We start from the raw sequence: 20,594 nt of genomic DNA, 5'->3' as shown, positions 1-20,594 counted from the left end.
GTTTGAAATATATCGAAATTTTATTTCAACATCATGTTGTAGGAGGGTTTCCCTACACATTTCTATGATTTGTTGTTTACTTTACAAGTTTTCAAATAAATTAACATAAACATATTTAAATTCTCTTATTAATACAATTCGGGATTGACTTTTAGTTTTTTTCAAGTCAGAATCTGAATATTCTTAAATAAGTTGGTGTTAAAATTAGATAAATGAAGATTATTTTGTTTATAAGGGCTAGCTCAAGAACAAAACACATATTACTACAAGAAACTTCTGAATATAAGACTTACAAAAACTTCGTTTTGGCTTACGAAGCATAGACAAAACATAATTTCTTGATGTAGATTCGAAATTGGTAAGCTGGTAAGTGTAAGGTGATGAAAAGAAACGTTCTATAAGTTTGTTGCAAAACTGTGAAATAAATATCATCTTCTAAACATCGAGAATGACATTGTTTGTAAGAAACAATACGTAACATTTGCTGTATTATGTTCTTGAATATGGAAGGAATATCATAATGTTGCTGAAAACATGATAATGGCGTAACTTACGAACAGTGTATCGATTCATCTTGTGCTGAATACGTAAACCGTGAGAAAATACTTATATGGATACAAGTAAAAATATAGTATATATTAATGATTGTTTGTTTTGAATTTCGCACAAAGCTACTCGAGGGCTATCTGTGCTAGCCGTCCCTCATTTAGCAGTGTAAGACTAGAGGGAAGGCAGCTAGTCACCACCACCCAGCGTCAACTCTTGGGCTATTCTTTTACCAACGAATAGTGGAATTGACCGTCAAATTATAACGCCCCCACGGCTGAAGGGGTGAGCATGTGTAATGTGACCGGTATTTGAGCTCGCGACCCTCAGATTACGAGTCGAACGCTTTAACACACTTAGCCATGCCGGGCCATACATTTAATAAAGTTCCACCGTATACCGTATATACATGTTTTAATTTTTTTTTTCCGGCATACTGTACTACTGACGTGTTTTAAAATGTTTTAACTGTACTTAACTCTTATCCCAGAACAATGTTTCTTCATAATACACGTAACGTTGCTGGTAATTCTAATTTGAATAAAGGTCACACAGCTGGTCTGTGTTTGCTGACTTTATCTGGTTTATAAACTAAAGTAACAAATTACAGATGGATATCAACCGTAACTAAAAACATATATAAAATATATTATTTTTAACACTTGAATATGCATCACTCTTCAAACATTAACCTACTTATAACTCGTCCATGTTATTCTATTTTATGTGTTAGATGTTTTCCATTTTCAAGACAAAATGTTTATCGAAATAACATTATTAAGCTTTCCGAAAGCTGCTGCACTGTAAACATAGAGCCATGGTGTTAATATGTTAATAAATAGGGCAGCAGATAAGCTCATCCATCGACTTCAGTCTCCTTTGTAGCTTTATGTCATAAAGCGTTCTTGAAGAAATACTGTATTTGTGAAGCTGTCGTTGAAATCTGTGACACTTTTGTTTATTGTATTCGAAAAGATGTCTGTGTGGAAACTTTAAAGTTCGTATAAGAATTGGTCTGAGTTGTTTACTAGCTCATAAAGATTTATGAAAAGCCTAGAAGGCAATAACGTGCAATGAGTTTTGTGTAAGTTTTGATCGTTTTTTTTGCATCTATGGTAACAACAAAACAGAAAAAAACACGAGCGTCACAATAATTTTTTTTTTATCGATAGAGAACAAATAATTGGTTAATTGCCAATAATAACAAATTTAATTCGTCAATAACTAAAGTCTCGTGATGATTGCATGTTGAGATTAAGTTGAAAATGTTTATTTCACAAACTAAAAATATAAAGTATTGAATTATATTATATTATATTTGTTATTTTCTTGTTTTATTTTTATTGCTTTTCATTTATATGACAGGCACGAGATATAGGAATGATGACCGAATACCACAATTACCTTATAACTTCTTTGGTGAGTATTTTTTTTCAACATCATGTTGTAGGAAGGTTTCCCTACAAATTTCTATGACTTGTTGTTTACATTACAAGTTTTCAAATAAAATAACGTAAACATGTTCGAATTCTCTTCACAACGGCATTCACTATTGGTTAGTTCTGGAATATTACACAGGCCAGAAAGATAAATTTCCCAAAAGTTGTTTTAGTTTTAACAATGATTTTTCCATAATTCGCCTAGCTACATTTCGAAAATAATATTCATTTTTATCTAGCACGTACGAATTTTTTTACAAATGAAGAAAGAAACTCTTACTTAGATCAAATTATTATTTCGTCTACCACAATAAATTTTATTATTATTATATTTGTTTAAAAACATACTGAAGATGAAGGGAGAATATTGATATAATATAAATATGCATCTTTTTTCATCATTTTATTGTGTGTGTGTGAAATGCGCGTCTTTTAATCTCAAAACTAAGTGTTGTACTCTTTCTTTTACGTATTGTGTTATAACATTTTGTAAAAAAATATGTTAGTCATGGAAAAAATAGATATATATTTTCGGATTTAACCTTGAGGAATTACTGTAGAACATGTAAAAATTCCATAGAATAAAATCATGACAGGCATCTTTTATTGTAGCATGTCTTATATATATATATATATATATATGAAGTTTTCAATAGAAAATTGAAATAACACTGGTTAAAACTTTTATGTGATTCAAATCAATTGGAAAATATTCTAAAATTATTCACACATACAGGTATATATGTATATATATATAAAATATCATATAAACATGTCATATGTATATATATTAAGGGATTTGTGAATAAGTTTTTTGTATCTTATTTTAGTAGAAAGATTAATTTTCCTCACAAGAATTTGCTGATATTTTGTATATGATACTACACTCTCACTTTGTATTACAAAAACATCCTATCTGATACATATAATTTGTGTTCTTTGTCGTTTTATTATTCATTCTTTTTTCTTTTCCCCAGGACGTGCATACGGTTGACCTGAGGGATTTCCAGAGAGGAAGAACTAATATCACATGTTTCCAGCTGGTTAGTCCTGTTGATAACCAAGAACGATGGGAGTGGGTTTATAAAGACGGACGTTACAAGAAAGTATTTCGTCAGGAAACGTTGCTTAAGGTAGGATGTCTTAAGTTATCGGTTTGTATCCCTCGATAATATATTAGAAATTGACATATTTGTAAGAAGACGTAACTGATTCACGAAGTTATGTTAAAAAAACAATACATAAAATATTCCAAGTTTTCTATGTAATTCAAACATGTTATTGTTTATTATCGAGAATTTTACTGAGTTAGACATTTGGCCTTGTTGTCTATTATAGTGCTTTCTAAATACAATTATTTTTAATCAGTTTATGCATACAACTATTTTAACTGATTCTGTGTTTGTAATGTTATGTATTAATATCTTCCCTTATGGATTGTAGACACAAGCTGCCTTGGTCTACGATGCACTGAAAGTGTTTGCTCTGAGCGTACATAATATAAGCTACTATCAAACAGTTCGTAACCAGAAGATATTCTGTGATGAACCACAGCCTTGGAAGCAAGGAAGTTTGCTTTTAAGTATTATGAAAAAGGTAGGAATGATATCTCTTCTGAGTATTTGTTTTTGATAAAACATTTGTACAGAACAACCCTAGATTATGAACAACGGCATTTTATACTTGCATGATACAATATACTTTTAAATACATAGAATAGCAGATGAATGTTATCTATCTCTTAACACAAGTAATAAACGTAAATATCGAATTGACATAAAAATATCCTACTTTTATTGTTAATAAGTCTTTATTATATGATACAACATTTTTGTGCACCGATCCATTATCAGGCCTAACCATTACCTTTACTAGAGTAGAAGTTTTACCAAATCCAAGAAATTATAGCCTGAAACTCATTTTAGGAGTAAGTGGTGTTTTATTAATCCAGATAATCGATTGATATCGATAACTGAAGTTATTAAACAAATAAAACAGATAAATGGTAAAAAATTAGGATATTTAATTATTCAAAAAGTTGACAAAAACTGTTTATTGCATCATACCATTGCATAGCATTTGTGCATGATATGCTATGAAAAAGCTCGTTAGTGGATAGAAATGTTTTGAATACCAATTCTTTAAAAAAGTGAGCAGCATGTAAAGAAATTCAATAATGTATTGAATAATTCCAAACAGCAGTTAAGCCGAACGATATGAAAATAGTATTTTGCAATCATCTTCGACCAGAATAATAAGCTGCAGTGATACTAAAAGAATAAAATTAAAAAGCTCTTCTTAACTTTCCATTTATAAAATAACTGAATATAATATATATGAATGTTTCCGGTTATCAAGGCAATCTTCTTTTTAACAAGGCAATCAATATGAAATACGAATATTTACTTTCATTAATCATTTCCTTATATAAATTCTTGCTGTTTATCGTACGTGGCAGGTAAAATTTAAAGGTCTCACAGGATTAGTTGAATTTGATCAAAATGGGATGCGAACCAGTATTTCACTTGACATCCTTGAATTGAAAGAAGAGGGACTCAAAAAGGCAAGTTTCATAAAAAAAGTGTCTCCTAAATCTTAAAATGTATATTATAAATATTTTCTTAAAGTTAACAGTAAAAACATATTCTCTCAAAGAGATATATATAACGCTATAATGCTTTTGCCCAAATAGCGTACTGCTAAAAATGTTCACGTTCCGAAATAAGAAAAATATATGAATGTATGATGATTATTTTAATAATACTACCCGGTAAATGATATATTATTATCATAGTAAGCAGAAATCTTCTACTTTCCTAAAAAAACCTGATTAGCTTATACTGTTTATACACATCCAATGAAAAATATTTTTTATCCATACATTTATGTTGTGTTAATAAATGTAGTACGTTTTTGTCAAGATTAGTAAAAAAAAAAAATTCAGTGGAAGTATCCCCAAACTATAATGGGTTGTTAAGCTTGTTAACTTCTGTGAACAAAAACATTTTTATGAAATAAATAAAATTTCTTTTTGGAATATTGAAAATACTTCAAATTCATCGTAAATCCGAGGGTGCTTAAATATATTTATTTGTATATTGATATGTATACATACGTATATTTGTTATTATTGATAACACGTAGATGGCTATGATGAATACCATGGGGAATGTAATCTAAAACAAAAAACCTAGTAAATTTAGCACTTATAGTTAAGACAACAAGACAAAACTAATAAAAGCTTCCTTCTGTTTCGAATGCACGGCTTGGCCAGGTAACCACCTGGCACTCGACTCGTAATTTGAGGGTCGCGGGTTCGAGTTTCCGTCACACCAAACATGCTAGCTCTTTCAGCCTTTAGGGGCGATATAATGTCATGGTCAATCCACTATTTGTTGATAAAAGAGTATCCAAGAGTTGGCAGTATGTGGTGATGACTAGCTGTTTTCCCTGTAGTCTTACATTGCTAAATTTAGGACAGTTAGCGCAGATAGCCCTCGTGTGGCTTTGCGCAAAATTAAAAACAAAACAAAAAACAAATGAAGTAAAATAACAGTCATGGGACTATTTAGAACCGAAATATTTAAATATTTCTAATAAACAAATAACAGCACGTATTTTTAGCGATGTCTTGATTAGAGGTGAATTCTCACTGGAAACATCACAATGTTCGCCAAGCATCACATATGAAACGTTAAGGAAAATCTTACAAATGACTATATCTCTGATGTACATATATACCTCATCTGTTTATTAGTGAGCTAATACTTAATGTGACTTGTTTGCTCTAGCAGGAAGTTAATACTATATATATATGCATAACTTTTTCAAGATGGGTGTCTAAAACGAAAACAATATTTAAATATACGCAAATAATTCTAGTTCAAATTGTTTTCAATGTTTATTTTTCCTATTTTACTTTAAAAAAAATTAATTTATTCTTTGTATCAGGTCGGATCATGGAATCAGCAGACCGGGGTTAAGTTCACAACACCATATAAGGAAGTTTTAGATGACGTCATGCGTCAGTTGAGGAACCGAACATTGAAGATAGTAACAATTATTGTAAGTTTTACTCTGCTACGTGACAATATAAAATAATATATATGTATGAAATGACATTAATAAAAATTCAAAAAAACAGTTTAAGAGATATTTAAACCAATTTTTCTATAATTATATTAATGTATAATAACACATTTTATTTCAAAATATCCATCAAGTCGTTATGATTTTATCACGTCTCCCACATCTGATGGATCTTATCGTCACTGGGCGATATTAGAATTGGTATATTACTGGTAAATCATTGACTGATACAAGTGAAATGAATATTTATTATTATTAAAAGTTTTGTAAAAAATAGCATCAAACTTGTTTTTATATACATATCAAGTAATTAGTTTAAAAACACACGATCTTTTTTGTACATACTTATAAGTTTCTTTTTTTTTTTGCAAATGAGTTTTCTTACAATTTTAACGGAGAATCTTAATCGACATGATCCACCAGAATCCACCCTATACGATGTTAAAGGAACCGACTGACCAGCTAAATGGGAACGACCAATTTGAAGGCTATTGTGTAGATATAATAAGAGAGATTTCTAGGATCTTAGGGTTCAAATACCACATACACCTAGTTCGTGACGGAGCTCATGGTACTAAGAGTGAGCTCGGAGAATGGAATGGCATGATACGAGAACTGATCGATAAGGTAAGTAAACCTCACACATCACCACAGACACAAAAATACATTATTTGCTGTTACACGCAGAGGGTATTTTTCCAGGCGTTTATGATTTGTCTAGACTCTAGATTATCTAGTTTGCTACGCAGCAAAAAATATAAAATACCAGTCAACATAAAAAACGGAAAGAAAAAACAATTATTTGTTGTTATTATATAAACAGAAAGATCAAATACAATAAACAAAAGAAAAAATCAAAATATATTGTATTAATAATGGACGAAAAAAAACATGTTTAGCCTATACATTTTGTAACCTGCTTATTGTTTGATAAACCTCTTACACATCATAATAATCACATAACAATTTTATACTTAAAAGGGATAATTAATAAATTGTGATTTTATTGCTTCATTATATTTAATTAATGTGCTTATTATTTTAAATTTTTTAAAGATAATTTTCATTGGCTTGTCGTATATCTATAAGAGTTGATTAGTCTGGTCCTTGTGGAGTGTTATTGAGGTCATAACACCAAAGACTGTTATTCAATATCCAGTTGATGACTTAATTCAGTCTAATTATTGTACATACTCTATCTCGTATCATTACCAGTATCTATAATGTATGCTCCTAATTCACTTAATTTAAACTTTTGTAATTACGAACTTCTATCACCAATTTTAAATATTTTTCTAAACTTATCTTCTTAATTTTGATCCTTGAATTCTACTGTAACTTTAGTTTAAGTAAATGTTTAGTTTACTTTAAATATCTCTGTACCATATTAGTATATCTACGATATTTCTTTGTGTATACATATTAATTGTTTAACATATATGTATATTTTTATATGATTTCTGCTATGCTATTTGATTTATAATTTGTAGTTAAAAAGTGGGTATACAAAGAATATAGAGATAGTTTTAAAAAATAACTACATGCGGAAGTCAGTACAATTTGTTGGAAGTGTGATTAACTAATCACCAATCGCAATAATGTTTTTACACGACTTAGTAAATGCTGCTTCGTTTTCATGATTTCGAAGAAACTGGTTCATTTTGTTTCAGTTGATAAAAAAAATAAATTAACTGGACTCATCTTTTTTTCTGCTCAATGCATTTACATCTTTCGATGTTTTTCTTTAGTTCAGTTAAGTTACCTTAACTATATATAATGCATGGTTTTCAAATCATGTTTTCTTTCTTGCTTAACAGTAAGCTTGCTGATTTGTAACGCTAAAATGTGAAGGTTATTTTGTCGCGATGGACACAGAGCAGATAGCCTATAATGTAGCTTTGCGCTAAAACACAAACGTGAAAATATTGTTTAAAGAGTCGTACAAAGGACTATTTGTGTTACTTGTACCTAATTTTGAAGTAACATATTAGAAGAAGGATTGCTTGTCAATAGCACCCGCCACTTACTCTTTGGGTACAATAATCCAATGGTGTGGTTTGATCAACGGAACTATAACTCATTCACTATCTCAAAGTATGAAAGCGATTCTTTTCAGCAATGGATCCGAACTATAGAACCTCTGGTACATAGTCTGTTATGTCAAAACCACTATGCACTTATGAAATAAATTGGTTTAGTTTTCTTTTCTTTTATTAATTAAAGAAAGCTGATCTAGCTATATTTTATTCACATGGAAAATGTTGTTAGTCTTATCGTTAATATATTAAAAATAAAAGCTGATCTAGCTATATTTTATTCACATGGAAAATGTTGTTAGTCTTATTGTTAATATATTAAAAATAAAAGCTGACCTACCACTACTTTATACTTATTTAAAATCTTTGCTTAAAACATTATTTTACTTATTTAGCATCTCTGATTAAAACATGTTATTTTACTTATTTAAAATCTCTAATTAAAACATATTATTCTATTCGTTCCAAAATGTAAGTATTTTTTGTCTATTTTTCTATCCAAGAAGTTGATGTCTATTTCTCAACATTATAGTCTAATTGAGCTCTTTTGAATTGTATTTTTTAAAATAAAAATACTGATTTAATTTTATTTTGATTTTATTTAAGGAAGCTGATTTGATTCTTGCCGACTTGACCATTACTTACGAAAGAGAAGAAGCCGTAGATTTCACAATGCCCTTCATGAATCTAGGAATAAGTATTCTTTTCAGGAAACCCATGAAAAAGGTTCCTAAGTTATTTTCTTTCCTATCACCTCTTTCCTTCGAGGTCTGGATTTATATGGCTACAGCCTACTTGGGTGTTAGCATACTTCTTTTTATACTAGCACGGCTAACGCCCTACGAGTGGGTGCCTTCCCACCCCTGTGACCAAGACTCGGGTGTTTTAGAAAATCAGTTTACTTTGCTTAATAGTTTCTGGTTCACCATAGGATCCCTGATGCAACAAGGGACGGAGATAGCTCCGAAGTATGTAAAGTTTGCTTTATAACTTAACATTATATTTTAAACTCAGAAATGTTTATGGTCTTATTGCATTACTTAAGACTTCAAAAGCAACAGCAATAAGCGAATAATGTTTAGCTTTAATAATCTAGATTTTTTTTATCAGTTGAATATATTAATTTTCCAATTTAAAGTATTTGAGTAAGAACTGATTTTAGCTTTAAAACTCTTTGTGTCTTTATAGTGTTAACACAATCGTGTGTTATTTCGAGTGATGAATTTTTCTTTATTTTAGTTTACCAATATTTTTCCAGGTCGTTGATATGGGAATTTAGTCACATTAGTTTTACATTAGTTTCTTGTGTCCTTTAATAATAGTTTAAAGAGTATCCGAATTTTTATCGTCAAACTCTTTTAAGCTGTTTTATCATAAAACAATGTTGTTCTATTTATGTAAATGCTTCTTTTTTGAAATATATATTTAAAAACGGTAGTTTTATAGCAAAAATATAGCAGAAGAAACAAAATTGTTTTAGTCTTTTCTGTTTATTACATAGTTTTGCTCATTATATATTAAATACGCACACTAATTTCTCTTTATCAGAATCAAAAATGAAAACTTTTGCTTACCTTTTATTCTAAAGCCAGAAAGTTTCAAAATTTCTCTACTCCAATTATGCTTAGAAACAAAAAGAAGGTGCAATCATTTCGTGCTATGAATATGAAGTGAGGAGTTGAGTGTGTACATCTTTATAATATTTGATCACTAATAATTTAAAATCTGCTTGAAAAATGGCTTTATTTATAATCTACATCTCGCCATTAATTGCCGCTAATGGAAGCGTAATGCTGAGGTAAAAAACGTGCAGTAGCAAACACTGGACTGAATACTTGTATCATGGCCAGCAGATTTTAGGTGTATATGAAGTAAAGAATAACGTATAACATTATGTAATTCATGTCATATTTTCTATGTCCAACGTCAACCAAGCTTTTCGGTAAATACCAGGACTCATTAATTCGTTTTAGATCTGACAGACTTCAATGTGGTAAAGACGCTACTTACATCATCACATTACATGAGCAACAACTGTCATGAAGTAAATCAATTCTGTAATTTGTATCAAATTCATTTATAAATCAAATTTAGAGTTAGAATTAACAATATATTATTTTATATTTATTTTAAAACCAATTATTTGCTGTCACGTTTAACTAATTCTGCTCAGAAATGAGAAGAACAGACCAATCAGCAAGCTAGTTTTCTTGTCCTCACTTTATTTGTCGACAATTTTACGATGGAGAAGAACCTTATCATTAGCAGAATGAGGCAATGAATTTAATATTCGTTCCGTAGTTAAGGCAATTACCTACTTATTTTTCTTTGGTTGGAAATAGATATATATTCTTGAAAGAACGCTTCATAGTCAGCGAATGAAAGAGAACATTGATTTATGACAAATATAATATACTCTATTCAGTCACTCTCGTTCCCAGAGTTCGTTTCTTAAACTCAGGTAAGGATAGTTTTAATCCGGTGTCATTACTACTTCTGGTTCTTTTTAAGCGCTTGTCATCCTCAAAGGTTATTTGCTTCCCATCCCAAATAATGTGTATCATAATAGACGTGATATTAACAATAATCTTATAGCATATTACTTGATCATGTGAGTTAATTCCTTTTAAAAGTGGAGCTAACTAGCAATGATTAGAATGTAGGTGACTTGGGTTTATATAGTACATAAAAAATACTTGGCATAGAAACAAAATGAATTGGGTGAAAAAGAAACCTGCTTTAGCAGTAGGCACTAATATAATAAAGACACCAAAGTGAAGCGTCCCAAGTATCATTGCTGAAGTACACTAGAGAAAATGAGATGAGTGAATTGGGAGCTAAGCTAAATGTAAGAGTAGTTTCGCAATGCAAGGATAAAAAGATGAAATGCGAGTAATACCAACTTGCTTTATTTTGTTTATGTTTGTGAACCGTTACCCACAGTTTGAGCTAAATCAGCACTGCTATATGCAACACTACTTCATTACATTTTCCAGGAATTTAGTATATATATTTATATATATATATATATATATACACACATTATACACATTAGATTTGTAATTTGCAACTGGCTGTGAAAAGAAGATTGTTGGATAAAACAAATCCTTTCCCTAAATAACTGAGTTATTACAGGTTTTACAGTAAAAATTACCGCTTTCCATAACGTTGGCTATTTATGAATATATGATTTTGTCAGTACTAGCATGTGAGTAAAATTAATTTTCAGTGCGTTAAAATAAAACATGTTGTGCTTACGCAATTTTGGCACTATAAAGTAAAAATTGTTGAAGGCGTTTAACATTTATTTAAAACTTAAAATATAAGTGATCATTCAGAAAGGATTAAACATTAAAATATGTTTTTCTCGACATTTAATTCAGTTTCTCGATGAAATATAACTAAGACAAGTAATGAATATCGTGTATTTTTGGATGAGGTTTTGATATTTTATATTCCAGTAGTAAAATAATTATTATTTGTAGTTTAGTTAATTTGGAAGTTAGTTATTTTCTAACAAGTGCACAATACATTTCTTTTCCAGAACAACATCAACACGTATTATAGCTACTATGTGGTGGTTTTTTACACTAATAATGATTTCATCGTATACTGCTAATCTCGCGGCGTTTTTAACAATACAAAGGATGAAATCGCCAATAGAAAGTGCTGATGATTTAGCTGCACAAACATCAATCCAATACGGATGCTTAAATTCTGGATCTACTAAAACGTTTTTCAAGGTAGAACAAAGTTTCTAATATATGCAACTTGAATTAAAACTAACCTTCAAAATAAGTTTAACATACAAAATTATGTTCTTGTATTAACAGAAATACAAAGGTTAAAAAAACGATAGATAGCTTAAAAGCAGTATATAAAGCTAGATAATTACAGTTAAAATACACCACAAACTTTGATTCCGAAGTTAAGCCTACATATTAAATAATATACTTTACTACTGAGAAACATAAGAAAAATAATAAGTTTATTATTATTCAGTAAAAATCATTTACTTTTGTACAAATTTTCCCAAATCAAAAAGTTATTAAAATAACAACATAGAATAATTAAAATATATTAATATATAATCGTATTATGTAATCGTTTTCAAGTGCTTCGATTTAGAATTTTAGGCTCGAAGAATTAATCATATACTATATGAAACACTACTTAATTATTTTCCAGGAATCCAATATTTTTTCGTATAAAAAGATGTGGGCTGTAATGCAGGCGCAGCCATCGGTTTTTACTGACTCAAATCAGCAAGGTGTCGAAAGAGTTCTCAAAGGAAATTATGCTTATTTCATGGAATCTACATCCATTGAGTACATAACGGAAAGAAACTGTGAATTAGAGCAAATAGGTGGACTATTAGATTCAAAGGGCTACGGGATAGCAACTCCAGAAGGTATAGAAACTATTATATTAGGTGACTTTACATGTCTTATAGCTCCAATTCTGTTAGCTTCAGGAAAATAAAAGATTTATTGAAGAAAATCTCAGTCTCAGTAATATTTACGTATATTTTATTTAACAGCTTAAACGGATTATTATGGTCAGACATACACACTATTTTCATAAAAAAAATCATTACTTTAGTGCCATTTCGAAATGCATGCATGTAAGTGTTTATTTTTACAAAGAATTAGAAAGATATGTGAAACATTAATGTTTAGCTTTAAAAATACTATAGAGACCATGGAATTCCAAAAGATTGTTTATTTTTACAAAACTCTTCAAGATGCGGCTCAACTCCTATTTATTTTTAGTTTCAGGCACTTTTTGCTCAAGCCGGCTATAGAATTCAAAACACATGGTGGGGACATCCTTTGCTGTCCTAAATTGAATGAATTGGTCATAATAGATGATATACTTACATCATTTACTGAAAGTTAACGATCAGATACGACATGTTCAAAGTACTTGGTTAGAAACTTAACAGATATTAGTATTTTTTATCTTAAAATTCATATTATATTATTAAAAGATATACATGAGTTAAACAGTCATAATTTAGTTTTCATATATAAATATTTGAGTATCGATGCCAGATACTGATAAATACGGAAAAGCTAGACATTTCTTATCTTTCCAGTTATCAGTTAAGTTAATAGTCTATCAGGTTTTTCTGCTATAAGTATTAGTAGTTTAGCTGAGATAAGTCATAGTTACGTCATTTCAAAAACATACAAAACTGCTCGTTTGTGCTTAAATTTCTTTATCATTGTTACTGGTTGATTTTGCCCTTCTTTTATGTGCTTAAGATTTCGTTAATAAAGTGTTTATTGTGTTGGAATACAGTTGATATATTTAACTCTAATTAGAGCAATTTCATATCAGTTGTAAAAAAAGGGAAATTTTAGGCTTACAATTCTTCTCTGGAAAAGGGAACAAACAAGGTGTCTTCTATTTATGAGAATTAATTCTAAAATTCCAAGCTGTTCTTGAATTTCTTGAAATCATTTATTTTTCAAAACTTCAGATGACAGTTTGTGAAACACATTTCAGGATCACCATATCGAACTCCAATTTCCAACGCTATCTTACGGTTGCAGGAGGATGGAGTTTTACACTTACTGAAAGAAAAGTGGTGGTCTAACAAGAAAGAAGAACGTTGTGGACAAGAAGAAAAAAAGACTAGTTCCTCCACCAGTGAACTTGACCTTGCCAACGTAGGAGGAATGTTTGTCGTCCTTCTTGCTGGACTTGGATTTGCTTGTATAATTTCGGTTATCGAATTTATTTGGAAAACAAAACGATTGTCTAAGAATGAAAGAGTAAGTCTTGCGTTTGTCTACCAAATTGAATAAACTGAATCAAAGATAAGAAAGCATTGTTTATTCCTAAAAATTGTATTATTATTATCGCGATACCACTAATAGAAGACATAAATTAGTTAAAAGAAGACTAGAATATGTGTAAGGTATTATATATATATATATATATTGTGCATCACAGTGAATATATTCTCATGTAGGATTTTAAAATTGTGTAGCATTGGTGCTACTAATTTATTCTCCAGACTACAACTCCATTCTATTACTATTATTATTCAGCCGTTTACTTTTTAAATACTAAAATACGAATATGGAATCCAATGTTTCGTTCGGTTCACCATTCACTAATCAGTTATACTGGTCTCAAAAAGTTCCATCCTTCTTCGCTAACCCTGTATAAGGGCAAATAGGAAGGTTACTTATAGAAATTTACTTACAAGGGGTGGATTTCCCTTAAACTAGTTAAACGCAGTGGTAAATGGTGAATTATATAATATATTTAGTTTTTTCATTTAGTTTTAGCAAGTTATGTAAGATATGTCTTTGACTGATTTATTTCGTTTCCAAATTTTCTTGTATAGTATGAAGTTCATATTTACGATTTTTCTGAATAGATTCTTAAAATGTTTGAACTTAACTTTCGCAAAAAGTTAACATTTTTGCTCAAAAACAAAAACTTCAGCAGTTTCTGTTTAAAGTTAGTCCAAATACTTTAAATAAACACTAGCTAGTCGTTCGAACTGATAGACTCAAGGAAAAAGCAGCTTGTGAGTAGCACTCGGCCTGGCATAGCTAGCTGATTAAGGCCCTAGACTCGTAATCTGAAGGTCGCAGATTCGAATTCCCGTCACACCAAACATGTTCGTCCTTTCAGCCGTGGAGACCTTACAATGTGACGGTTGATAAAAGAGTAGCTCGAGCGTTGGAGGGGGGTGTTGATAACTAGTTGCTTTCTCTCTAGTCTTACACTGCCAAATTAGGGACGGCTAGCGCAAATAACCCTCGTGTAGCTTTGCGCAAAATTCAAAACAAACAAACAAACAATTAGTAACACTCATCTTCAGCTCCTAGGTTACTCTTTTATGACGGAATAATGAGACACGACTGCTACCCTTATAAAGCGTGTGACGACACGATATCCGTTAAGACGTACATGGCTCGGTTCAGGCTTAGTTAGAATAACAGTTCAACGGTGAATGCTTAAAAAAGGAAAAGAGTACAAAGGTTAGAGCAGCGGTTCCCAAACTGTGAATCGCAAAGGTTACTGGGATAGTTCGCAGAATAAGACATGTAAAACGTAAATATTTAAATTCTTTATAGACTAATGAATCTTAAATGTTTTTCAACAATAACAAAAAGTGAATATATGGAAACAGTAACACACCCTTCTTTGAGTCCCAGAAAATTACTTGGATACACTGGCGAATCGTGAGTTGGTGAAGTTAAGGAACCCCTCGGTTAGAGCTTAAACTAGATGTTATTTTCAAACTTTGTTATTCTGAAATTATAGATTATACATACACATTGACAGATTTTGCCTCCAAAACACTGCGTTTTGGCTATTGTGTTATTAGAAAGTTTCGTCACAGCCTAAAAAAAAAAAAATTCAAAAATTAGAAAACATAAAAACATTTCTTCATAAACCAGTATTTGTGCAGAATGCACAGAAGCATTCACATACACAATTAGAAACATCAGTAATTCTTATAAGAGCTTATGTAATTTATACCTGTGAAAATATAATTGAATTTTGTTTATACCTATAGAAATATGACTAAAAATATCTGAATGTTTGGTTTGTTTTAAATTTAGCACAAAGCTACAGAGCTATCTGCTTTACCCGTCTCTAAGCAGTAACAGATTAGAGGAAAAGTATCTAGTCAACGGCATCTATCGCCAATTTTTGGGTTACTCCTTTACCAAAAAATAATGGGATTTACTGTCACTTTATAATGCCCTCACTACTGAAAGGGATAACATGTTCAATGACAGAGGTTTGAATCAGCAATCCTTAAGTTGGGAGTCGAGCGTCCTAACCACGAGTCCATGCCAGACTTGATTTCTAAAAGCATTATTATGTAAAACAATGTAAAATAAAAATAAACATTTCGGGAGAGCATAATACTTTTTCACTTTTTACTTGTTATAATGTATAACAATTCACTTTACAAATGTATACATTTATATTACGTTATTTTAAACAATAATAATAAAATAATTGATGTTATAAATCGCAGGTAGCTTTGCTTACATGAATTTATAACACAGAAAACAAGTAAAATAATCCATAGTTTATCAATTATTGTATATCTCATTATACAAAAAGTGTCTGCTTATTACGTCACTATCTTCAGATTCAGTATCTCTTTTGTTTCGTACACTTTACGTATCATTTTTATTGCTGCTATATTACGTATTATTAATATCATACAGAGAGCTTTAAAGTAATAGTTGAGATGCATCAAAATGATTGTCCAACATCAACTGACGTTTGACAGATCGATGCAAGGTGGTTAAGGCACTCGACTCCTAATCTGAGGGTCTCGTGTTTGAATCCCATCACACCAAACATGCTCGCCCTTTCAGCCGTGAGGGCATTATAATGTTTCGGCCAATCCCACTATTTGTTGTTGGAAGAGTAGCCCAAGAGTTGGTGGTGGGTGGTGATGACCAGCTGCCTTCCCTTTAGTCTTACACTGCTAAATTAGGGACGGCTAGCACAGATAGCCCTCGTGTAGCTTTGCGAGAAATACAAAACAAACCAGATTGCTGTACAATTTTATCACAAAAGCTTTTTCTTATTTAAATTCTTTATGATATGAAACACTGCTTTTAATGCTACTCTTTTTTTAAAAAAAGTTATTTTAATTTACTAATCTTTATTGCTCTCAGAAGAAAGGGATCTACTATTAAGGTGAGCACTTCGATTGAATGATTTTCATATGACAAGGGGATTTCTGTTTAACTAATTATAAACTCTCAGTACTTGCTACATTAGTATAGAATTACTCCTTTAACTTTAAACTACTTTCTAGTTGTTTGTCTGAGTATTTATTATTTTTAAAACACTATATCTGTCTGTTTGTCTTAGAGTAAAGCTAAGTCTCTCTGCTGTGTCCACTGTGGGGTATCGGACTCCGAATTTTATAGAGTTATAAGTCTGTACTCTTACTGTTTTACCATAAATATGACCTAAGAAGGTCGAAACATTGTTTTGTACTTTATTTTAATTGAAGTATTTATACGCATACCAGCCGTCTTGAGATGACACTTTTACTTCAAGTGAGCTTCTTGTCATCACGAAAGCCGCACTAGGTTACCTTCTCTGTCGACACCAAATTTAACGTCGTAAGCCCGTAAGCTTACCACAGTTCCACATTTCAAGTGTGTTTAAAATAAATGAATGCTAACGTATTTGTATTTGTTTCTCTCGGGACATTTTTTGTTTTAAGGCAACTTCAATGTCATTTTTAAAATACAAGTTAATTAAGCAAATCCTTAATGATATGGCAGATCTTTCCAAATTATGATATATTATAATTTTATACGTAATTGTTTACAATCACTGCTCTTTATGTGTTAGATACCAGTACTAACAGTCAAAATAACACATCTTTTTCTCCAAAGATAAACTAACAAATAAATTCGTTATATTTTTCTTAGCTCTCTAACAGTATATTTATTCCCATCAATGGACTCAGCAGATAGCCCGATGTGGCTTTGCTATAAGAAAACAAACATATATACACACACAAACAGTATATTTAACTAAATACTGCTAATTGTACTTATTTGTATTTATTGTATAAAAATTAACGTTGAGGTCGCTGTTTTTGTACAAGCTTTCTTTGATTTATTTCAGAATTGGGTGATTCAGATGAGTTTCAGGGATTAAAATCCTTTGTGATCCTAAATTGTTGTCTAAGCAATTACCATTTCTAATTTTGTATTAATTTCTAATTAACTAATTACACACTTATTAATACCTCACGTTTTGATTTTTAATTCTTTGGGCGTGACATCATAAGAATGACATTTGGTATGTAGCGGAACCATGATTTAGGCTTGAGTGTTCTAGTTTCAAAGAATGATGGTGGTTTCTGAGTACACAAACATTGTAGAATGTATACTCAAATTCTGCTTACTTTTTTAACATTAAGATATTAACTATTTTTGAACTAATCATTTGTGGAAAGGCTATTTTATATTTATTTTTCTTGTGTTTGATTCAAGTTATATCAATTTAAATTTTTAGTTCTGCAGTAACACAATTTTTGTTAAAGGTAAACTAACCATAACAGTGAAAAAAACGAACAATTTAATTTTTTTAAAATAAAAAATTTAACTGGGTTCTCTAGTGTTAGCGTTTTGAAGAAATTTAGATTATAAAGTAAATTTTAATCCAAATAGTAAATATGGCTGAAATCTTTCCATCTCTTTTATTAAAACATAGGTATTCTACTTGTAATACAAAGTATTAGTGTTTCATTTGGAAAGGCTCTCTCTCCAGCTATTTGAAAATAAGGTAATATTTCTGTCTACTACATCTATACTTAAATAAAAGTGTATGTATTCATATATTTATTTGTTACACACACACACATACATATCTCACATTTTATATGTCGTTCTAAGTTATTTCATGCTTGATATTGTTCTAATTCGGTACTTTTCTTCCTTTACAGAATTCCGTCATCTTGGAATTTGCGCGCGAAATAAGAAATATTATATGCTGTGTTTTGTCCTCCTATAGAGTTAAAATTTCATCGGAATGACATTCTTGAAAAAATTCAATTTTTAACATTTTTTGCACTTAATTTTGGCACGATAATTAACACTTTTACGAGATTTCTTAGTACATGGATATTGCAAGCGGATATCAAGTTGAAAAAGAAAAGAAAACTGTCGCTTTTTTGAATTAAGATAATTTTATAATGATTTTTTCTGCTGTAGCTATCGCTTTCTTGTGGTTTTTGTACGCTTTTACAAAAGTATTTGGAAATTTTATCACGGCAGTTCTATAAAGGAATATTAATAACACATCCTTCCATTAAAATAAACTAGTGCACTTTATAGAAATAAAGACCTCGGATAAGATAATACTATTCTGTATTACCTAATGTGATTTAACATTTTCCTGACTTATTTGTCATTATTAAAGTATTTCCTCTAAAATTCAGGCAACATTTTAAAGAACATTACATTTCTTGATATCATAAAAATAATTTTTTTGCGAATTTATTTCAAATTCATTCTTTTTCAGTGTCAGAACACAAGAGGAAACGATTAAGCATGAAGATTAGTCAGAATAAAAGTTGTTACATTAATGTTGTTCCAACACGAGATTCCACTGAAAGTGTTTATTTAAACATAAAGCGTTTATTGGTTATAAATAAGATATGTTTTGTATTAAACAAACGGAATCAAAATGAAAGACTAAAAGTAAGTCCTTAATCGCTTTCCATTTTCAGGTAAAATATAACGAAGAACGAAATAAGTTCCATTTACTTTCCTGAATATGTCAAAATCTAAAAATCTTAAAACTAGTAATCATATTTTAAAATTGCATTGATCCAAAGGAGTATAGTGAAAACATTTTAACTATATGACGCTGTATATTCAGTGTTCATCAAAGAAAAATATGATTTTTATTTTAGGTTTTTGTTAAAGTAAATAATTACCGGGTAAATGGTTTGATAATTATTTTTTAGTAATCTAATAATACAAAGATATACATTCTTCTGGTGCTCTATTACTGATGTGATAACAGAGACATTTTTTCTATTGCTTTTGTAAATAGCACTTCTGAAAAGGAATGCATGTTTTGAAAGCATATATAAACGTCTAATATAAATAAACACATTTGCAGTAAAGATCTTATTGTTCACCAACATTTATTAGTAGTATACTTCAGTCATTATAATAAAAAAAACCCAACAAAACCAAGATTAAATGCTGAAGCCTTCTTAAGTACGTTTTCTTATTTAAATATTTGACACGTCTTAAAATAATTGTCCATAATTAAAATAAATCAAGCATGTAAGGAAAGTACAATTAAATATAACTTTAGCTTGTTTATAGAAAATGTCACATCTGAGGTGAGAAGTTGATTCAAAATCAGGAGGAATCTATACAGGTTTTAACTTATGGAAAGGTATACACGATTGCAAACTCCTAATAGTAAATAAAAACGAAAGCAGCTTGAGAAAATCGTTATAGTTCAAATCACTGTAGCTGGCTTTCATAGATAGATTTCCGCATTTAACTTTCCAAGCCATTTCCTTAAAAACCTAAAACATTTCTTTAGTTTATTTTGAGGTCATTTGCTAAATTGCTTATATTTCAATGAAGGATGCTCAATTACTTGAAATCTATTCTTGGTTGAATATATTCTAAAATAGGTATTGAAAATATATAAATTGTTGAAGTTTTCATAATACATTTGAATTGAAACTACTATTTTTAAACGCATATAAATAAATAAACTTTTATTCGTATTACATGTTAATTAATATGTTAAGTGTCATTCTTAATTTTTCCATTTTGTTGTTTACCTTTTCATCTTTTTTGTTTCTATTTATTTTTTTGGAGATAACACTCAAAATAAAATATGAATTTATTGATAAATAACATCAGAGATGGAAGAGTTATCAATAAAGAATAATTTCATAATTTATTAATTAGAAATGCACTTTTCGAACTAT

The 20,594-nt window shown here is 30.1% G+C and overlaps 1 protein-coding gene across 7 annotated transcripts in view; it reads left to right on the top strand.

The window, feature by feature from the left end:
• The window catches only part of LOC143258637 (glutamate receptor ionotropic, kainate 1-like), a 50,753-nt gene extending 30,815 nt beyond the window's left edge, over positions 1-19,938 (top strand). Inside the window, exons 5-16 of one of the 7 annotated variants that reach the window (XR_013032443.1) lie at positions 1,912-1,965; positions 2,963-3,118; positions 3,429-3,581; positions 4,444-4,548; positions 5,937-6,050; positions 6,498-6,701; positions 8,717-9,078; positions 11,655-11,853; positions 12,299-12,521; positions 13,622-13,890; positions 18,344-18,415; positions 19,154-19,938. Coding sequence is in view for 5 of the 7 variants with exons in the window: in XM_076517885.1 (XP_076374000.1) it covers positions 1,912-1,965; positions 2,963-3,118; positions 3,429-3,581; positions 4,444-4,548; positions 5,937-6,050; positions 6,498-6,701; positions 8,717-9,078; positions 11,655-11,853; positions 12,299-12,521; positions 13,622-13,890; positions 18,576-18,665 (1,929 nt within the window). In the remaining 2 variants the exon portion in view is untranslated. Of the gene's footprint in view, positions 1-1,911; positions 1,966-2,962; positions 3,119-3,428; positions 3,582-4,443; positions 4,549-5,936; positions 6,051-6,497; positions 6,702-8,716; positions 9,079-11,654; positions 11,854-12,298; positions 12,522-13,621; positions 13,891-16,782; positions 16,805-18,343; positions 18,416-18,575 lie in introns of all 7 variants that reach the window. The other 6 variants (XR_013032442.1, XM_076517888.1, XM_076517887.1 and 3 more) reach the window with 6 other exon arrangements.
• Positions 19,939-20,594: the final 656 nt, after the last annotated feature.

Source organism: Tachypleus tridentatus, chromosome 8 (genome assembly GCF_004210375.1).
Source record: "Tachypleus tridentatus isolate NWPU-2018 chromosome 8, ASM421037v1, whole genome shotgun sequence".
Classification (NCBI taxonomy): Eukaryota; Metazoa; Arthropoda; class Merostomata; order Xiphosura; family Limulidae; genus Tachypleus; species Tachypleus tridentatus.
Note: the sequence above shows the minus strand (reverse complement) of the source record. Positions and strands in the feature narration are given on the sequence as shown.